The sequence below is a fragment of the Ruditapes philippinarum genome, unplaced genomic scaffold (assembly GCF_026571515.1).
Source record: "Ruditapes philippinarum isolate M1 unplaced genomic scaffold, ASM2657151v2 ctg1694_1_1_1_1, whole genome shotgun sequence".
In the NCBI taxonomy this organism is placed as follows: Eukaryota; Metazoa; Mollusca; class Bivalvia; order Venerida; family Veneridae; genus Ruditapes; species Ruditapes philippinarum.
Window position 1 is genome coordinate 19,070 of NW_026852494.1, and position 17,365 is coordinate 36,434.

Below are 17,365 nucleotides of genomic sequence, written 5' to 3' on the forward strand. Positions count from 1 at the left end.
ACTCTGCCCCTGTTTGACAAACGTTGGTTGAAATACAGAAAGACTGTTTCAGTGCCTTCGATGGGAGAACAGAAAAAAGGGCTTAAAAAGACAGGGTCCTGGGACGTCCTAATAATTGGATATATGAACATATCATACCAATATTATGTTGAAAAGCAGGATAGTACCATACTAAGGGTTTAATTATATTTTTATTGATATTAAACATATCTAATATCATTTATAAAAAACAAGAGAGTATTAAAATTGCATGTATAATTGGGTAAGATTATAAACTACACCATTACATTAGTATTTTAAAGTTACATATTCATGAAAATGTAATTTATATTGATAAATCTGTTTGTAAAAAAAATGTTTAATTTCAATTTTGCTAATGAAATGTTACTGTAGAGGCATGTAAGTTGTATAATCAGCCTGTTTACTTTACGGAGTTCAATGTATTAATAAAACATTAGATACAAATTTTCACATAATTTCTACAGATAAGTGCTCCGAAAAAAATTAACAATCGACATGATCGAGGTTTCAAGCATAACCACACCTTTAAGACGTTTGGCATTGTTTATCTTTACTCGCCAAAACACCGCAGCATTTATGTATATGCAGGTGTCTTTAATAATTCTATCGGCGAAAATTGATTGAATCTGTCGCCATTTTGTGTAATTGTCAACAAACATCCACAATATATTAGCGTGTCGCCGATTGGTCAATGCAAACTGCCGTAGATACAACGCGTGTTCTGATTCGTCAATCGCACGAAAACGTTATGAGAAAGATAAACATAGTGAACTCTTGCCTTACGGCGTGTTTTGAACTTTGTTGATGTTGACACGCGTTCTTAATTAGCGGATTAACGGTAATTAGTTGTAATTGAGAGGTAAACAAATTATTAACAGACCTAGCGGAGTAAATAAGTATGACGGAAAATTATAAAAATCGGGCGACTTCAAAATCTCTTTGAAGTTTGTTTTAGGCAAAGTCGCTGATCCGAAGGCGACTTCTTCGCCAAAGTCGTAACCTAGTTCAAGCCTTGCTCCCCTTGCAAAAGTCGCTGTTCACGGCTCAAATACCGTAACGGGTGACTTAATCATGGTACTACAATACAGTTTGTACATTGTATTAGCTAATGCAATACCCCTATATGACATAGGGTCTTTCCTACCCTGAGTATTGAACTTTGGGATCGGGTTGATGATACACTTACCCCAATCAGAAGGAACCGTACCTTTGGAATAACAAATATTAAAAAGAATTTGGAGACAAGAGACTGAAGCGTCATTTCTAAAAACCTCATACGGCATGGCATCTATCCCACTAGCCTTGTTATATTGGCCCGCTTAATAGCATTCCTGACTTCTAAAACATCAATCTCCCTTTCAAATTCTAAACATGTGTTTTGTCCAGGAGGTGTATCATCAGCCCGGTCTACATTGGTGCATTTACAATACATTCTTTCAACATAACATACATTATTCCATTTAACAGTAAGGTCATCAGACCACCATAGTTTATAGCATTTTCTACCTTTATTGTTATTTGAATTAAGAGTCTTTTGTTTCATCCTAGGCAGCTTAACAAACATTTCATTTTTAATGCATTGACACAACACAAAATATGTTGTATCTATATCAGATTGAGCCTGTAAACTGGCTTCTAAAGTAAAAATACAGTTATGTTATACATTTATCACATCTTGATCATTACAGAAGTTTTCAGGTATATTCTTAACATTGAAGCGATCAGACTGTATGGTAGAATCACCGAGTGCGTGATTGTCTTCATTAGGTTCACAAATAATGCTTTTAACAGCAACTTCAATTGTCCATGTTAAAACTGAGTGATCTGGCATGGATACTGGAGTAAGACCAAATTTATTGACTAAGTCAGTACATTTAAAAACAAAAAAATCAGTAAAACAATCTAAATCACTATGACTGGTCAAACAATAGTCAACAACTGAGCAGCCCTGAGGTCTAACATGCACTTATTATCTGTATGTCTTGAACCGGTAACATTTCCTTTACCTCAAGATTTTAAAACTCTTAGTAAGACTTATTATACTGTTTGTGAAACAATAAATATATAGACTAAATATGCTATATATAACTCTGAAAAGTAAAAAAAAAAATAGCAATTTTATCTTACAAATAGCATTTCTCGAAATAAAAAAAGTATTTCCAAATTTGTAAAAGAAAAGATTTTTGGCAGTGTCTTTTTAAGGCCAGGAAGCGAATATTTTTGTCGCAAACCTGGTGGAGGATCACCTAAGGTGCCCCTTTGTGCATTATTTCACAGTTGAACGGCACTCTTGAGTAGAACCCCCGCCTTCTGTAATGTCCAATTGAGAATTTCTACTGTAGGTTGCACGCATTAATCCCAATATTTTACTAGTAAGCATATTTCTGAATAAGATATTTTATGATTGACATGGTTATATTATCAAAATTGAAACAGATTTGTCTTTCTTGAATTTATTTACTTCAATTTAGGTCAGCTCAGTGAGGGATAAACGGTTGATGAAACAGCATTTACAAAATGGCATCTATTGGCAACGACAGGTATCTACGATACCTTCTTCTAGTGGGACAAGGTGGCACGATCACCTTACGCGGTATTCTTATCAGGGACATAGGTTCACCTCTCCCTGACGTTTTAGACCATAATCGAGCTAAATTAAAGATGAAGAAAAATGAAATGGATCGAATTTTTACTGAAAATGGAATATCAGACATAAACAAATGGGACATAGCAATTTTAAGCAAAATCATTTTACAGCTGTGTAGAGGTAAAACACCCGCCGAAGAATTGGATTACATAAGAATTCTACAGTCATTAAGAAATGAACTGTCTCATCCTGGATCTTTAGCGATAAATGATGATAAGGAATATGTCGAACAGTGGAGACATGCTGGATGTACTTTGACGAAACTGAGTAAAAACCTTGACAGATCTATCCGCGACGAGTGTCAAAACCTTATTGAAAATTGTAAATCTGGTCTGATAAATAGACAAGAAACACTGCACATGTTGGGAAGCATAAGCCAATACGATAACAAAATTTCAGAACAGCTGGCCATTCTGACAAGAAGAGTTGAAGAGTTAACAGAGCAGGTCATCATCATTATGAAAGAAATAGAAGGTATTTTAATCTTCGAATCTAAGTATTATTATACTGAACGTTATAGCGTAATAGGGTATTCTACGTTCTACACCACATTGTCCTACGTGAAAATCCAGGCCACGTAGGTCCGTGTTCTTTCTTATTCAGATTTTTAACGTATTGAAGTTTTGATTGTTTTCATAATATTGTTTTTACTTTTTGATATGCTTTGGCCGTACATTGTCAGATCTAATCATTTTTAAAACGAGTTCATTTAAGAATAAACACCGAAATTTCAACCTAACTCAAATCAATAAGTGTAATTTCAGCTATACAAAACGAGGCAAAACAATGTTTTTGAGTTGTCCCACAACCGCACTTCCGTGTTTGCATAGGCGTGGTCATTTCTGTTAAACATACTGCGAAAACAGTAGTTTTCGAATGCAATAATGTATTCATAATGTTTAATTGAAAGGTCAATAAAATCAAACAATACTCACTACTTTCCTGCTTTTAGATCTTCGACAAGAGGTGGAACAATACATACTAAGTGAAAGAGATGCTAAATGTCGAACAATGGCAGGTCAGTATAATAGTAGTTTAAGAAAATGATTTACACAAGTCTCCAAACGAAATTATACTAAATTTATAAAAAGGATCTGCAGACTGAGAGAAATCTTATACAGTTCCTTTGCCGTGGAAAATGCAATGGTTCGAGTAAATTCACGCATGTGACCCATGAATTACTGCATAACAGCAAAACAGAATTATAGTTTCTGAAATAATATTTATTTAATCTTGCTTCATTTTATTTTGCTTAAAAACCGGACAATACTTAATATTTTTATTTTGATTGACTATTCAAACATTTTTTTACACCCTCTTTTAAGTGCTCGAGTCTAGGCTGACTATCAGGGGAGATAATACACAGCTTACAGAATTAGCGGAGGAAATCCTTGAAAGGGTGTTTAGAAGAGCAAGCAAACGAACACAGGTACCTGAAGACGAGACACAACTTATAAGTGAAGTAAGGCAATTTTTAGATGAAATGGAAGCGCATGAAGGAGTGTATGTGTGTGGAATAAAAAAAGAATGCATTCAGGTGAAGATTGTGTTTGAAAACTTCAAAGGGTTGTTGAAGCTCTTGGAATTCTTTCAGAGCAACGAATTTAGAAACAGACTGCATGGATTGATAAAGGCAATGGAAGAAATGAATGACAGTCAATACCAAATAACGTTTGAGATAGACAAAGATAATGTAGACAGTATCACGAAATCAATGGGTGAGAATCATTTTAAAGATCATCTGTTTTATTTTCATTTATTATAGAATACTAATCCGATTGTTTTATAATACAATTATACACAAAAAAATCGCATTTAAAAGATATTAGTTTTTACTTATTTGTCCTAGAAATAAAACGATGAAATTATCTCTTGATTAAAATTATTTTTTACAGCTGATTGCATGCGGACTTGTGTTTTCTTTTGTCATCTTTTCCCAGGCTAATAATTGTAACATGTAAGTTTAATAATATTCAATTGCATATATAGATATACTGTGACATCAATTCAGTTACATCTACAAAATAAACAAAAGTTTCTATGTTTACTTAGTAATTATTTTATATATATATATATATATATATATATATAAATATATTAATATATATATAATATATAATATATATATATATATATATATATTTACGATAGCAAAATGCGCAAACGATGAAATACCAATTGCTGATGATAAGCTTAATTGAACTGCGTACCATAAATGCACATCAAAGACGATTGGAAACAGACGAACTATGTTAAAGCAAGGTAAGGTACACACTCATTGTTGGATAATTGCAACATTGAATGTTTCTTCTATAAAATATTTAAAAATATGAGACATGAATTATAATAAAAAGTAATAAAATAAATAAATAAATAAAGTTTCTTGAATTAAAAGTTCCAAAACTGTCATTCTTTAAAAATCTGGTACACACGACTCATTGTTGGATAATTGCAACATTGAATGTTTTCTTCTATGAAAATATTTAAAAATATGAGACATGAATTATAGATATCAATTGATATTTATCCTGACAACAACTTATCTCATATTATACAATATTGTCTATCTCTGACAAATTATTTATTCAATAAGATATTGACCATGTTACAGCTTCAGACAGGCCGGATGTAATTGGCGGGAAATAGCGATAGTAGCGAGACAGAGTTGTCCCCATCAGGTAAATCGAAAAATGAATTCTATAACCTAACAAAAGTACAAATCTAACTCTTTAGTTTAATATACTACTTCATATTTTACAAATAAAAGTAATAAATAAATAAATAAATAAATAAATAAATAAAGTTTCTTGAATTAAAAGTTCAAAACTGTCATTCTTAAAAATCTGGTACACGACTCATTGTTGGATAATTGCAACATTGAATGTTTTCTTCTATGAAATATTTAAAAATATGAGACATGAATTATAGATATCAATTGATATTTTATCTCTGACAACAACTTATCTCATATTATACAATATTGTCTATCTCTGACAAATTATTTTATTCAATAAGATATTGACCATGTTACAGCTTCAGACAGGCCGGATGTAATTGGCGGAAATAGCGATAGTAGCGAGACAGAGTTGTCCCCATCAGGTAAATCGAAAAATGATTCTATAACCTAACAAAAGTACAAATCTAACTCTTTAGTTTATATACTACTTCATATTTTACAAATAAAAGTAATAAAATAAATAAATAAATAAATAAATAAATAAATAAAGTTTCTTGAATTAAAAGTTCAAAACTGTCATTCTTAAAAATCTGGTACACGACTCATTGTTGGATAATTGCAACATTGAATGTTTTCTTCTATGAAATATTTAAAAATATGAGACATGAATTATAGATATCAACTGATATTTTATCTCTGACAACAAGTTATTTCATATAATACAATATCGTTTATCTCTGACAATATATAATATTTGATAAATATATTTACGATAGCAAAAGCCACGAACGATGAAATACAAATGGCAATTGCTGAAGATAAGCTTATTGAACTGCGTACCATAAATGCACATCAAAGACGATTGGAAACAGACGAGACTATGTTAAAGCAAGGTATAGGTACACCACTCATTGTTGGATAATTGCAACATTGAATGTTTTCTTCTATAAAATATTTAAAAATATGAGACATGAATTATAATAAAAGTAATAAAATAAATAAATAAATAAAGTTTCTTGAATTAAAAGTTCCAAACTGTCATTCTTAAAAATCTGGTACACCACTCATTGTTGGATAATTGCAACATTGAATGTTTTCTTCTATAAAATATTTAAAAATATGAGACATGAATTATAGATATCAACTGATATTTTATCTCTGACAACAAGTTATTTCATATAATACAATATCGTCTATCTCTGACTAGTTATTTTATTCAATAAGATATTGACCATGTTACAGCTTCAGACAGGCCGGATGTAATTGGCGGAAATAGCGATAGTAGCGAGACAGAGTTGTCCCCATCAGGTAAATCGAAAAATGATTCTATAACCTAACAAAAATACAAATCTAACTCTTTAGTTTATATACTACTTCATATTTTACAAATAAAAGTAATAAAATAAATAAATAAATAAATAAATAAATAAAGTTTCTTGAATTAAAAGTTCCAAACTGTCATTCTTAAAAATCTGGAAATAAAGTGTTCCCTCGGAAGCATTAATCACAACAAAATCACAAGATAATTAAATTAAGATTAAAAGAGCTAAGAATGTTTGTAGTATAACAATGTCTATCTGTCTTCGAGATATCTTATGACATTTATCAAACTGTCCTAACACGTCAATTTTTATATTCTAAGAAACTCCTGGCTGTGACGAAGAATTGGGACTGCAGAGAGAAAACGAGGCTCTATTGGACGATATCGTCGACATAGCTGATGTTATTAATGATGAGGATCATGTGATCCTCTTAATTGGACAAATAGGGGCTGGTAAAAGTTCGCTAATCAATACGCTTCACAAGATTTTGACGGACAGATACTTTATAGTAGCTCCCCAAGGTAGAGGAATGACACAATCAGTAACAACTGAATTGATAAGGTTATATTTTAATATACAAGTACTTGATTTATTTTGAACTATGTTTGGGCAGTCCTTCAGTTGTCAGTCAAGTATTTATAAAAATAATTGTTGCTGTTCTTTTAAGTATCTTCAGAATCTGAGGAACGCATATAAATTCAATATATACATATATATTTAGAGAAAATCTTGATTGCCAGTCTCGTGTCTTAATATATCTGCTTTTTGTTTATTTTCTGTTTGATTTATTTTGTTTTATACTAGTTAAAGTGACATAAAGCTCATCCATATAGTGAGTTAACATGTGAAAGTCAAAATAAGTTTACATTTTGTCAAAATTCCGTTCATATAATCTAAATCAGACGAACAATAAATAACTCACAAAGTCCAAGGAAATTTCTATTGTCACTTTTGAATTAACATATATATTCTCATAAGCCTCTTTGTAAATCAACTTGAGTTAATGATCACATAAGTACCCGGGTTTTGCATCGGTGAACTTATTAAATGATAACAAACTAATACATACATTAGTCAAATGAACTTGAACTACTGCACTCATAGGTACCACAGCTCTAAGAATCAACAATGTACCTTTAATAATGCATACATATTTTTTCCTTTACTGGTGAAACTGAAATAATATATACACAAAGGTACTCTGTCTTCACCAATGAATTTGATATTATATACAAGTACCCTATTTTCCACCAGTGTACCCTATTTCTCATTAAAGATGAAGAACAAGGTGCATAGGTCTGAAGGAAATACTTCATAATGTCTGTCTCGTTTTGACCTATATTTATTTTGGGTCAGAATCGTTTACAAAATTAGAATGCATGTGATATTAATCTAAAAGAAATTGTTTTGCGTGCCTCTTGTTAGAACTAAAATTTCTGTTAAAATGCCTTATAAGTAGGATATTTTCAAAACTATCAACGTTTTCAACACGAAACTTGTTACACTTGATTATTCGACTATTATTGTTGTTAGACTATTAGACACTGCAGTGTGTTTATAAAAAATTAAACCAGGACGGAGCTGTTAACTAAAACTCATTCAAACTTTGCATGCGTTAGCCGAAACATAATACAAAAAGAAGTGTTTTTATGCCTCGGCAAGCAAAGATTGGTGGGGGCGTCTATAAGAGTCTGGTTCTGTTGGCCCATTTCATGGTTTTCGGACGTTGACAAGAGTTTGGTATCACACATGGCATAAAACAATCTTATGTCGAAACCTCGGTTGGGTATGCTTTTGGAACCCCTTTGGTTAAGGTCAATGTTACCGTTACCAAAACAATAATAATGGTTTCCGGACAAAAACTTTAAAAAAGTTAATTCAGTTAAGAATCAGGCATTGTATCAAACTTGGTATACAGCAAGATAATATGCAAATCAAGTTTGGGATTTCTTTTGGAAACCTTGGGATAGAGAATATGATCATTGTTACTAAAATTAAAAAAAAAAATGGTTTCTGGACAAAAAGCGGTATATATTAAGCTTACATGAAGACCTATTGGGAATACTTTTGTACCTATTGAGTTCAATGTTAAACTCACTGTTACTAAATAGAAAAGAATGGTGTTGAGGCAATAACAAGAGTGAGGAATGGGATATTTAATGGGATCACTTGGTATGTAGCAAGCTTGTATTAAGATCCAGATTGGGATTGCTTTTGGACCCCTTGGTTGACGGTGAGGATTATTGTAACTAAAAATAGGAAAACATTTTCAGAACAATAACTACAGTTTGGATTTAAAAATTTTATTCAAACTAGGTTAATAGCAAGGTTATATAAATCACGAGGTTCGGATTGTTTTGAATTCCCGGGATTAAGATGAAGATCATTGTTACTAAAAATAGGAAAACGCGTTCTGGACAATGACTAGTTAGAATTGAAATATTTAAATCAGACTTTCTGGTCCTTCGGGTTCATTGATGCCAGCACTATTAAGTGTTGAGAATTGAGTCCCGCTCAAGCCGGTGCTAGGGGGCGTGAGGGATGTTGCACTTATTCATTATCCCTTATGTACAGACTCAACCAAACCGAGTCTGCAATCCTTATGTAATTTTATTGTGATTCATGCTTCCGAGGGATCATTTGTTTACAGATTTTTATCATTCACAACACCAGATGTCAAGTGCCGTGTGGCAGTTGTGAAAAGTTGCCGCGTACTTTACTTCAGTCTTGTTATATTTCTTCTGGCCCTTCGGGTTCATTGATGCCAGCACTAACAAGTGTTGAGTATTGAGTACCGCTCAAGCCGGTGCTAGGGGGCGTCAGGGATGCAGCACTTCTTCTTTACCCCTCATGTACACAAACTCAATCAAACCGAGTCTGCAATTCTTAAGTAATTTTGATGTGCTTTATGACTCCGATGGATCACTTTGTCTCCAGATTTTTGTTAAATAGCAACGCAAGGAGGTCATATGAAGACCTAGTTTAGGATTGCTTTTTGAACCCTTGGGATCAACTTATTCTCACTGAAAAAGAAAATGTTTTTATTCGATAACTTTAGTTAGAAACAATTGTTAACATATGAATACAATCCTTTAACAAGGCAATAAAATATAAAAAAATTGTTACACTAATGAAACTTGATAAAATATAGGTCGAGTTAAAATTTTCGCTTTGTAGTGATATCTTAGTTCTTGTTTTTTTTTGGTTCAGTGTGATGTAGCAACAAAATTGTAATTATCTTATAACGACTTTTCAGCCTTTGTTGTAGAGGAAGCTCTCAGGTTTTCTTTAATGCATTAATTAATTCAAGAACGATAGCTTCCTCACATGAAAAATCCATGACCACTGACGGGATTCAATCACATAGCGATAAGGGGCAGGTTGATTGAAGATAAAATAGGGAAATGGACGGGGTCTTGCATATGGATATGAGGGAATGCGCTTAGTCAACTCGTTTTCGAATTACATTACCTGCCATTTACTTTACATGAATGATTTTCTATGATCTATCTTTACATGACGCAGATACGACAAATGTGGTGCAACGTTGAGTTTCTTAGAACGAATACCGAACGAAAATAAAAAACAGAAGATGAAAAAGATTTTCAAAAAGCTTCCACACATCATCGATTTTGCTGGATTTGGAAATCATAATACACCTGAACTCACAGAAATACTAGAACTGTTAATTGGAGGTAAAATTAGTGAATCTTTGTATAATAACATCAAAAAGCATATTTTATCGAATAGTTGGATTGTAAACAATTTATTTGGCTTACCTCTATGTCTATACCGTTCAAGGTCTAAATATAAATGCATAGCTTTCTTCCTGCAAAGAATTACAACTGACAATTTGTCATAGAACTTTTAAGTCCTGCAGAAATTATTTATTACATTAGCATCCGGTACATTTTCAAATTTTCTTTCCATAACCAAAAATAGTAAAAAGAAAATATATTTATCTGGTCAACTGTAATTTTGCTATGTTAAATGGTAATTGTTTCATGTATTTTAGGATACATTCCAACAGGAACAACAATTCAAGCTTTAGAGAATATTCAGAAATTTGGCATTGGAGCTTTGAAGGGGGTATTTCCTGATGCTAATCCAAAACTGCAAGTCTCGAAAATTTTCTTTTTGACTAGTTTTACAGATGCATTCCCCGAAAAACTCATACAGTGTCTAAATGGAGTATTAACCAACTATCAGTCAGCAGGGCCTTATCTAAAACGTAAGCTAATGAAATTCCTTCAGACAGAAAATCAAGTTAACTCATATCTCATAAAATCAAATGCATCATATCCTATAACCAGTAACATCAAATGTTTCCCTACTACCTTAATAATAAGTAACAAGTTAAACATCATCCACAAAACCAGCAACAGTAAGTATATAAATATCAATTAAATCAGCAACATTAATTATAGAATATCCACAAAACTATTATCATCAATCCCCTTAAACACTGAAGTATCCCAAAATTCACTAAACCTGTGTGATCAAGCTTATCAAAATCCCCCTTATCACCAAGTCAAATATATCAATATCCCTCCACCGAATTAATTAGTTAAACCAGGAACATCAAATTTATCAGATCAGGTATATCCACAATCACTTAATCAGCGACAGCGCTGATATCTACTTAACAGTAACATACATGTAAAATATGATAAACAAGATCAACAAGGAAAGGCGGCGTTCAATCAACGCAACCCCCACATGACCCAGCAACAAGAACCAATGGCAAGGAGCCCAGGCGGACCCCAAACAAAAACAGGACAGGGCAAAGACAGAACACGGACATGTTAAACATTAAATGATAAATAATTTATAACTGATTAGGAATTCAAAGAAAATAATAATAATTTATAACTGATTAGGAATTCAAAGAAAATAATAAACGGCCCACAAAGGGGAAGGGGACAGGAGACCGTGGGATGGGGGGGGGGGGGTGTTAATCAAAGAAATAAAATCTAGAGGCAATGGGGAAGATACTTACCGTAGACGAGAAAACAACAAGGGACACAAGCAAAAGTGTCACCAAAACAGTATGAAACAACATAGACATACATCTAAGGAACAGAGTGGGGCGCCGCCTTGGAACGGTCAGCAGCATAATTATGACTGCTGGGGAGTTTAAACCGGTTAATGGTGCACCAAACCTCGCTCTTAGCCCCACCATGTTCCTATAAACGAGACAGTGTAAATAAAATGAATCACCGCCAAGTGAAATTCTAACAGTTGTCATGGTTACAAAAGGTTAAATAAGTAAAACACTAAAATGATCATGTAGAAACATATAAAACCAACCAGCGCGCCATTTATATCAACATGCCCTAAATCAATATCATCAGTACATCGCTAATACAATGAACATCAAGTTTATCAACATCTCCTAAACCAAAACACCAAGTACATCCCAATTCCCTTAACTGACAACACCATTATTGTCCACATGCCTTATACTCCAATCATCAAGTTTTTTTTTACTTCGTCCATACTAGGAACACAAAACATATCCACATCCCTATCGTCAATATTTGGACATAAGTATATCCGCATCCTCCAAAATCACCAATCATCATGAGAACATCAATTTCAACTAAACTAGGATTATCAAAAGATCAAGATCGACCAAATTAACAACATCAGTTGTATAAACGCCAAAAATATAACGCCATTTGTTTGTTTTTGTTTTTTGTTGTTGATGTTATTTTGTTCTCTTTTATTATTATTATTATTATTTATTAGTATTGTTATTTTGTGCTTTTTTGATATTCATTTGTCATATTGTCATATTTCTCACTTTTGATACACATTTTTTGACACAACATTTATTTTAATTTGATAAATTTATTCACAACATCCATCGCTTCGATTAATGATCTAAACATTTACGATCTCAAAAGTTTTCTGTGTGGCTGCATATCAGTGTTTGTTTGTTTTCTTGTTTTTTACAAGTTGCTTATGCTTAGATTCATGTTTAATTTCTCATTATATCGATTGTTATATCTATTAACTATTAAATAAACTTGCACAATCTATCTTTAAATATTATAAAATATGGATGTTTTTATTAAATCTACCGAGACGATGTAAATGCGTGACGTCATGTTTATATCTATGACACATAGTAGCAAAATTAAGCGTATTCCTGGATACAACGAACATTGTATGTCATTAAAAGGGATCCAAATTTCGCTTAAAAAGATTTCTTCTTTTTTCGTAAAATATAAATGTGTAAATTGCAATCTAAAAGTAATGGTAATTTCTTTTAATGTAAATGTGTCTTTTCAGGTAAGCCAGATTTGTATATTCTTGCAACAAAATATGATTTGGTGCTAGACCAAAACTTGCGTTCTGGGGACACATCTGATGAATCGAACAAAATCTTGGAAGAATTTTTGAAAGTTGAGGAACGCCTTTCAAGTGAATTGAAAAGAAATGGACGTTCGTTCAGATGGATCAGCTTTCACGACGGTATAAACGTTAACAGCACATCTGTAGAAAATATGGTGTTGAAAGTTTTGAAATGTATATTTGAGCCTGGGGCCCCTGTCTTGAAATATAATAAGAAAGTTATAGGGATTCGGGTGAGAGCTAAACTGGGGGCATACCGTGTTAAACAATGTCTTCAGAAGTTTCTTACTGAAGATGTACATATTGAAGTAACACGGGCAATGTTTCTGGTTGGTGTGGCATGCATGGTTGCTGTTGTTCTTGCATTATGGTTTATCAAGTAAATTCCTCCGCGGAGAATATCAGCGACAATAGTGGAGTAAAACCATTTGAAAAGTCTCTGGTCTTTTGAAACAATGCAGAAATTAACTACAATCTTTAAAATAATCATATAAATGCATACTTGAACAGTCTGTGCTGTTTAATCTATTATTGACCATTTGTAATAATGAGCTTGAATTCGTTATGTCACCGCAGAACACATGTGATTCAATGGCATATAGCGACTAATCTGTGTGTGCGTCCGTGCGTGCGTGTGTGTTTGCGCGGGCGCTTTAGTGTATGTGTGTGTGTGTGAGTGCATGCGCGCGTGTGTGTCCGCGCACGTTTGTTTTATAGTGGGACTCAAAATATACATATATGTATATTTTAGTCACGGTTTTATATATATTATACAGTGAACTTAAAAACTATGTACTAAAAACCTAAAAATTGAGAAAAACAGAATCCCTAAAAAAGTGAAATATGACCTGTGTAAGTTTAAGATTAGGAAGCTGTGCATTATCATTTTCGATTTATGAGCATTGATAGGTTTTGTTCATGTTGCCCTTGTTATATGTATTTGATATAATTATGTCAAAGGTAGCTTTATTAGTTTATTACATGCCATTGATTATTTACAATGCTATGAAAAATTAGCTAAGGAATATAAGAAACTTGTGACACTCTCAATGTTTCAAATTATGTTAATTTTTCATGATTACTTTAGATGAAAAGAATGCTAACTTGTATAAAGTATCATACTCTCATTATCTCTACATGTATTTATATTGATGACTTAAAGATGTGATATTATGTACAATTATGAATGTACAAATAAAATGAAATATATATACCATTTATACGGAATATAATGTTAAAGTAGCTTTCTGAGGCTTTGTTTTTTGCTACGAGCAGCGATGGAAAATTGAAGGTCGAGCTAGATATCAATTTTCCAATGTTGCGAGTAGAAAAATACATAGCCTCAAAAAGTCTCTACAACATAATTTTCCTTTTATTATATACCCTTTCCTTTAATTCAGAAAATGGAATTGAATTGTCAAGAAATAAATTCATGACTGACGGATGAAAACGTAATTCTTACAAATCTGGCCACGCATTTAATAAGTTTGGTTCCCGTTTCCAAATGCACATTATACAAAGCTAAGATCGATACCAACGTCAAAAATAGTCCGACACTTCCATATATGGTACCGTATTTGTCACTATATAATACGGAAAGTTCTATCCGTTGAAGCGTATTTGCGCTTCAAAATGTGCGTGTATTTTAGGGAGAAAATTTATAGGTATATAATAAAATATTATATAATTTTGTGTTCTGTTCTTACATACAAAGAATATTTTGTTTCCTTATCTTTAAATAATGAAGTTATTCAACGCGAAAGAAAAATATACATCTAGTTAACCCTTGAAACTATTTCATAAAAATCTTAAAAAGTGATAAATAAATTTGGTTAATTATAGTTAGAAGTTGTAAGACATAAAATTTAATGCAATGACTTTTTAATTTTGACGCTATAGTTAAAATCAGAGATAACATATTCCATTAAGCATGTAAAGATATGTCATAAATCATTTCCATGCAAAAAGCTTTTGAATGACTGTATTATTAATTTGGAGTCAATGAAAAGCTATGTAAAATCTGAACAAGTATAAAATATTTCTATTTAAGTCTTACTGACTTGCCCATAGCCTTTCTAAATTATAACTTGCTCCTTTATTGTATTGTTTGGTTTATTTTCATAGTATTGTGCAACATATTCTTGCGCAGAGCTCTATACGTATACACATATTGAAATATAGTTTTAGGAATTCACGGTTGTTTATTTTATATTATTTATTGTTATTTAATATTAATACTATTCCCTGTATAGGAAATGTTAAAAAGGAGTATGAAATTGATTTCACAATTGTTTTAACTCGTTTGGAAATGAAACGGACTTCCTATATTTATAGGCCTTAACGTGGTCATTTATACTGGCCATTTTCCGAAAGTGTAGTCTTGTACCTTTGCATTAAAATAGGACATAAAAATAATATATACATGTATATTTCACAGTGAAATCTTGTCTTTGATGGGTTTTTTGTCTGATTATTTACACATAACAATTGGTTTTAGACAAAGCCATTATAATTCACCTATTTCATGTGCGTTTTACTTAAAGAAATTGTAGCCCTCTGGAGCGCTATAAAAGTAAATATACCGAAAATTCACGAGCCAAGACTAAACTTTATGAATGGCATACGTGTTTACAAAACGCATGCGAAATTGGTGAAAATTCACTTATCATATGACCCCTGTGGCTACACAAAACTTTGGTGCAAAACGATCCTTCGAAAGCATGAAATCAGCAAAAATACATGAAAATTGCAGATTCGGTTTGATTGAGTGTGTACATGAGAGATATTGAAAAAAGTGCAACATCCCTCACGCGCCCTAGCACCGGCTTGAGCGTTATTCAATTTTCTACACTTAAATGTGCTGGAATCAATGATCCCGAAAAGTAAGTTTAATATACATCTTAACATTAAATCTTAACTTTGAAATTCGTCTTCACTTTAGGCAAATATCAACATATAGATGATTACATATTAATTGCTATAGAAATTATGTATATTTAGAATATGTATTGTACGTTAAACTTAGTGTAATATAATCGATAATACAAATGTTTCTATACTGCCTCCAAGAATTGTGTAATTATAATATAAGAAATTAGAATAACAATAAATGAAATATATGTTTTTTAAAGTTTATTTTATTATTTTCATCGTCTTTGAGGATTTGGTAATATAAAACCAGTTTAAGGTCAAATATTAAAAAAAATGAAAGAAGTTGCTAATTACATGGTCTCTTATCAGCAGAAGCAAAGGACGTAGTCTGTAACTGTCAACTCATTGTACTCTAGTTACTGGTCAAATGCTCTCTGTGTTTAGTTGAACCTGTTTTTGGACGGTATCCGCAAATACAAGATACCGCAAACATCCATTAGCAGAATTTATGATAAAAGAATAAAGTTAAAACATTTGTTCACATGGCAGTTTTCAAGAAACTATGAAAAGCAGCGTATATTTCCCTATTATAAGGAAACAAATGTGTAATTAGAGAAGACATTGGAGTTCAGGAATACGCTTCGAAACTCTGGGAAGATTCCATTTAAAGCTATGATAGTTAGCATGTAGTCCAATTCAAAAATTGTGGTATGAAAATGAGTTATCTAAAACAGTGCGTTCATACATGTAAAAGGATGATATATTGAGAAATGTGTACTGATGTAAAATGTTTGCAAAAGCAATAGCTATAATAATGTTGATACATGAAGACGGGAATAACTGAGATTTCATTATTTTATTAAACAACTTGATAAATACATAAATTCCTTATCCATCAACAACATTACTCACATATATATATCACATATCACACATACATATCTATTGTCATATATCTGCATTGTTTATTTTATTATCATTCATATTGCATTATCTTTAATTTATTCGATGTTTTAACCATGCAAAATGCGTTAATTTATTTTGACTGATACATGTCAGAACGCCATTTCCGAAGCAGGGTGTAAAACTATTCAGTTGTTTTAATTAATAAGCAAAACATGGACTGCCCTACTTGTACTCTATACTTTTTTCCCGGTACTTATTTGATCTGTAACTGATATTTCTCGATCAATCGCTATCCATCTTAAGTCAACATTTTTCGATTTTTTGTTTATATATTTTGGCTTCGCTAAATTTAATTCCAAATACCTCTTGATATATTATATAAATTCAGATATGTTTGATTTATTTGATCATTTGAGGACCACCACCATTCATTAATAAAACCCCAATTTTATGACTTATGAATGATAATGATAGTAAATGGATATATTGTTTCAATAATTGGCCATTACTTCCATCTGAACAATTTTGATACCGACCATTTAATAGCCTTGATTTTTAAAG

General features: G+C 32.0%; 1 protein-coding gene across 2 annotated transcripts; it reads left to right on the forward strand.

The window, feature by feature from the left end:
* The first annotated feature begins 223 nt into the window (after positions 1–223).
* Positions 224–14,782, forward strand: LOC132714920 (uncharacterized). 2 transcript variants are annotated; one of them, XM_060697850.1, is made up of 9 exons: positions 224–3,142; positions 3,621–3,686; positions 3,994–4,386; positions 6,122–6,244; positions 6,588–6,653; positions 6,988–7,228; positions 10,193–10,362; positions 10,683–10,898; positions 12,965–14,782. In XM_060697850.1, the coding sequence occupies exons 1-9, from the start codon at positions 2,539–2,541 to the stop codon at positions 13,408–13,410; spliced, it is 2,325 nt and encodes a 774-aa protein (XP_060553833.1). In that variant the 5' UTR covers positions 224–2,538; the 3' UTR covers positions 13,411–14,782. The 2 variants fall into 2 exon arrangements, with proteins under 2 accessions (XP_060553833.1, XP_060553840.1); XM_060697857.1 differs by having other exon boundaries at positions 228–3,142; positions 6,122–6,238.
* Positions 14,783–17,365: the final 2,583 nt, after the last annotated feature.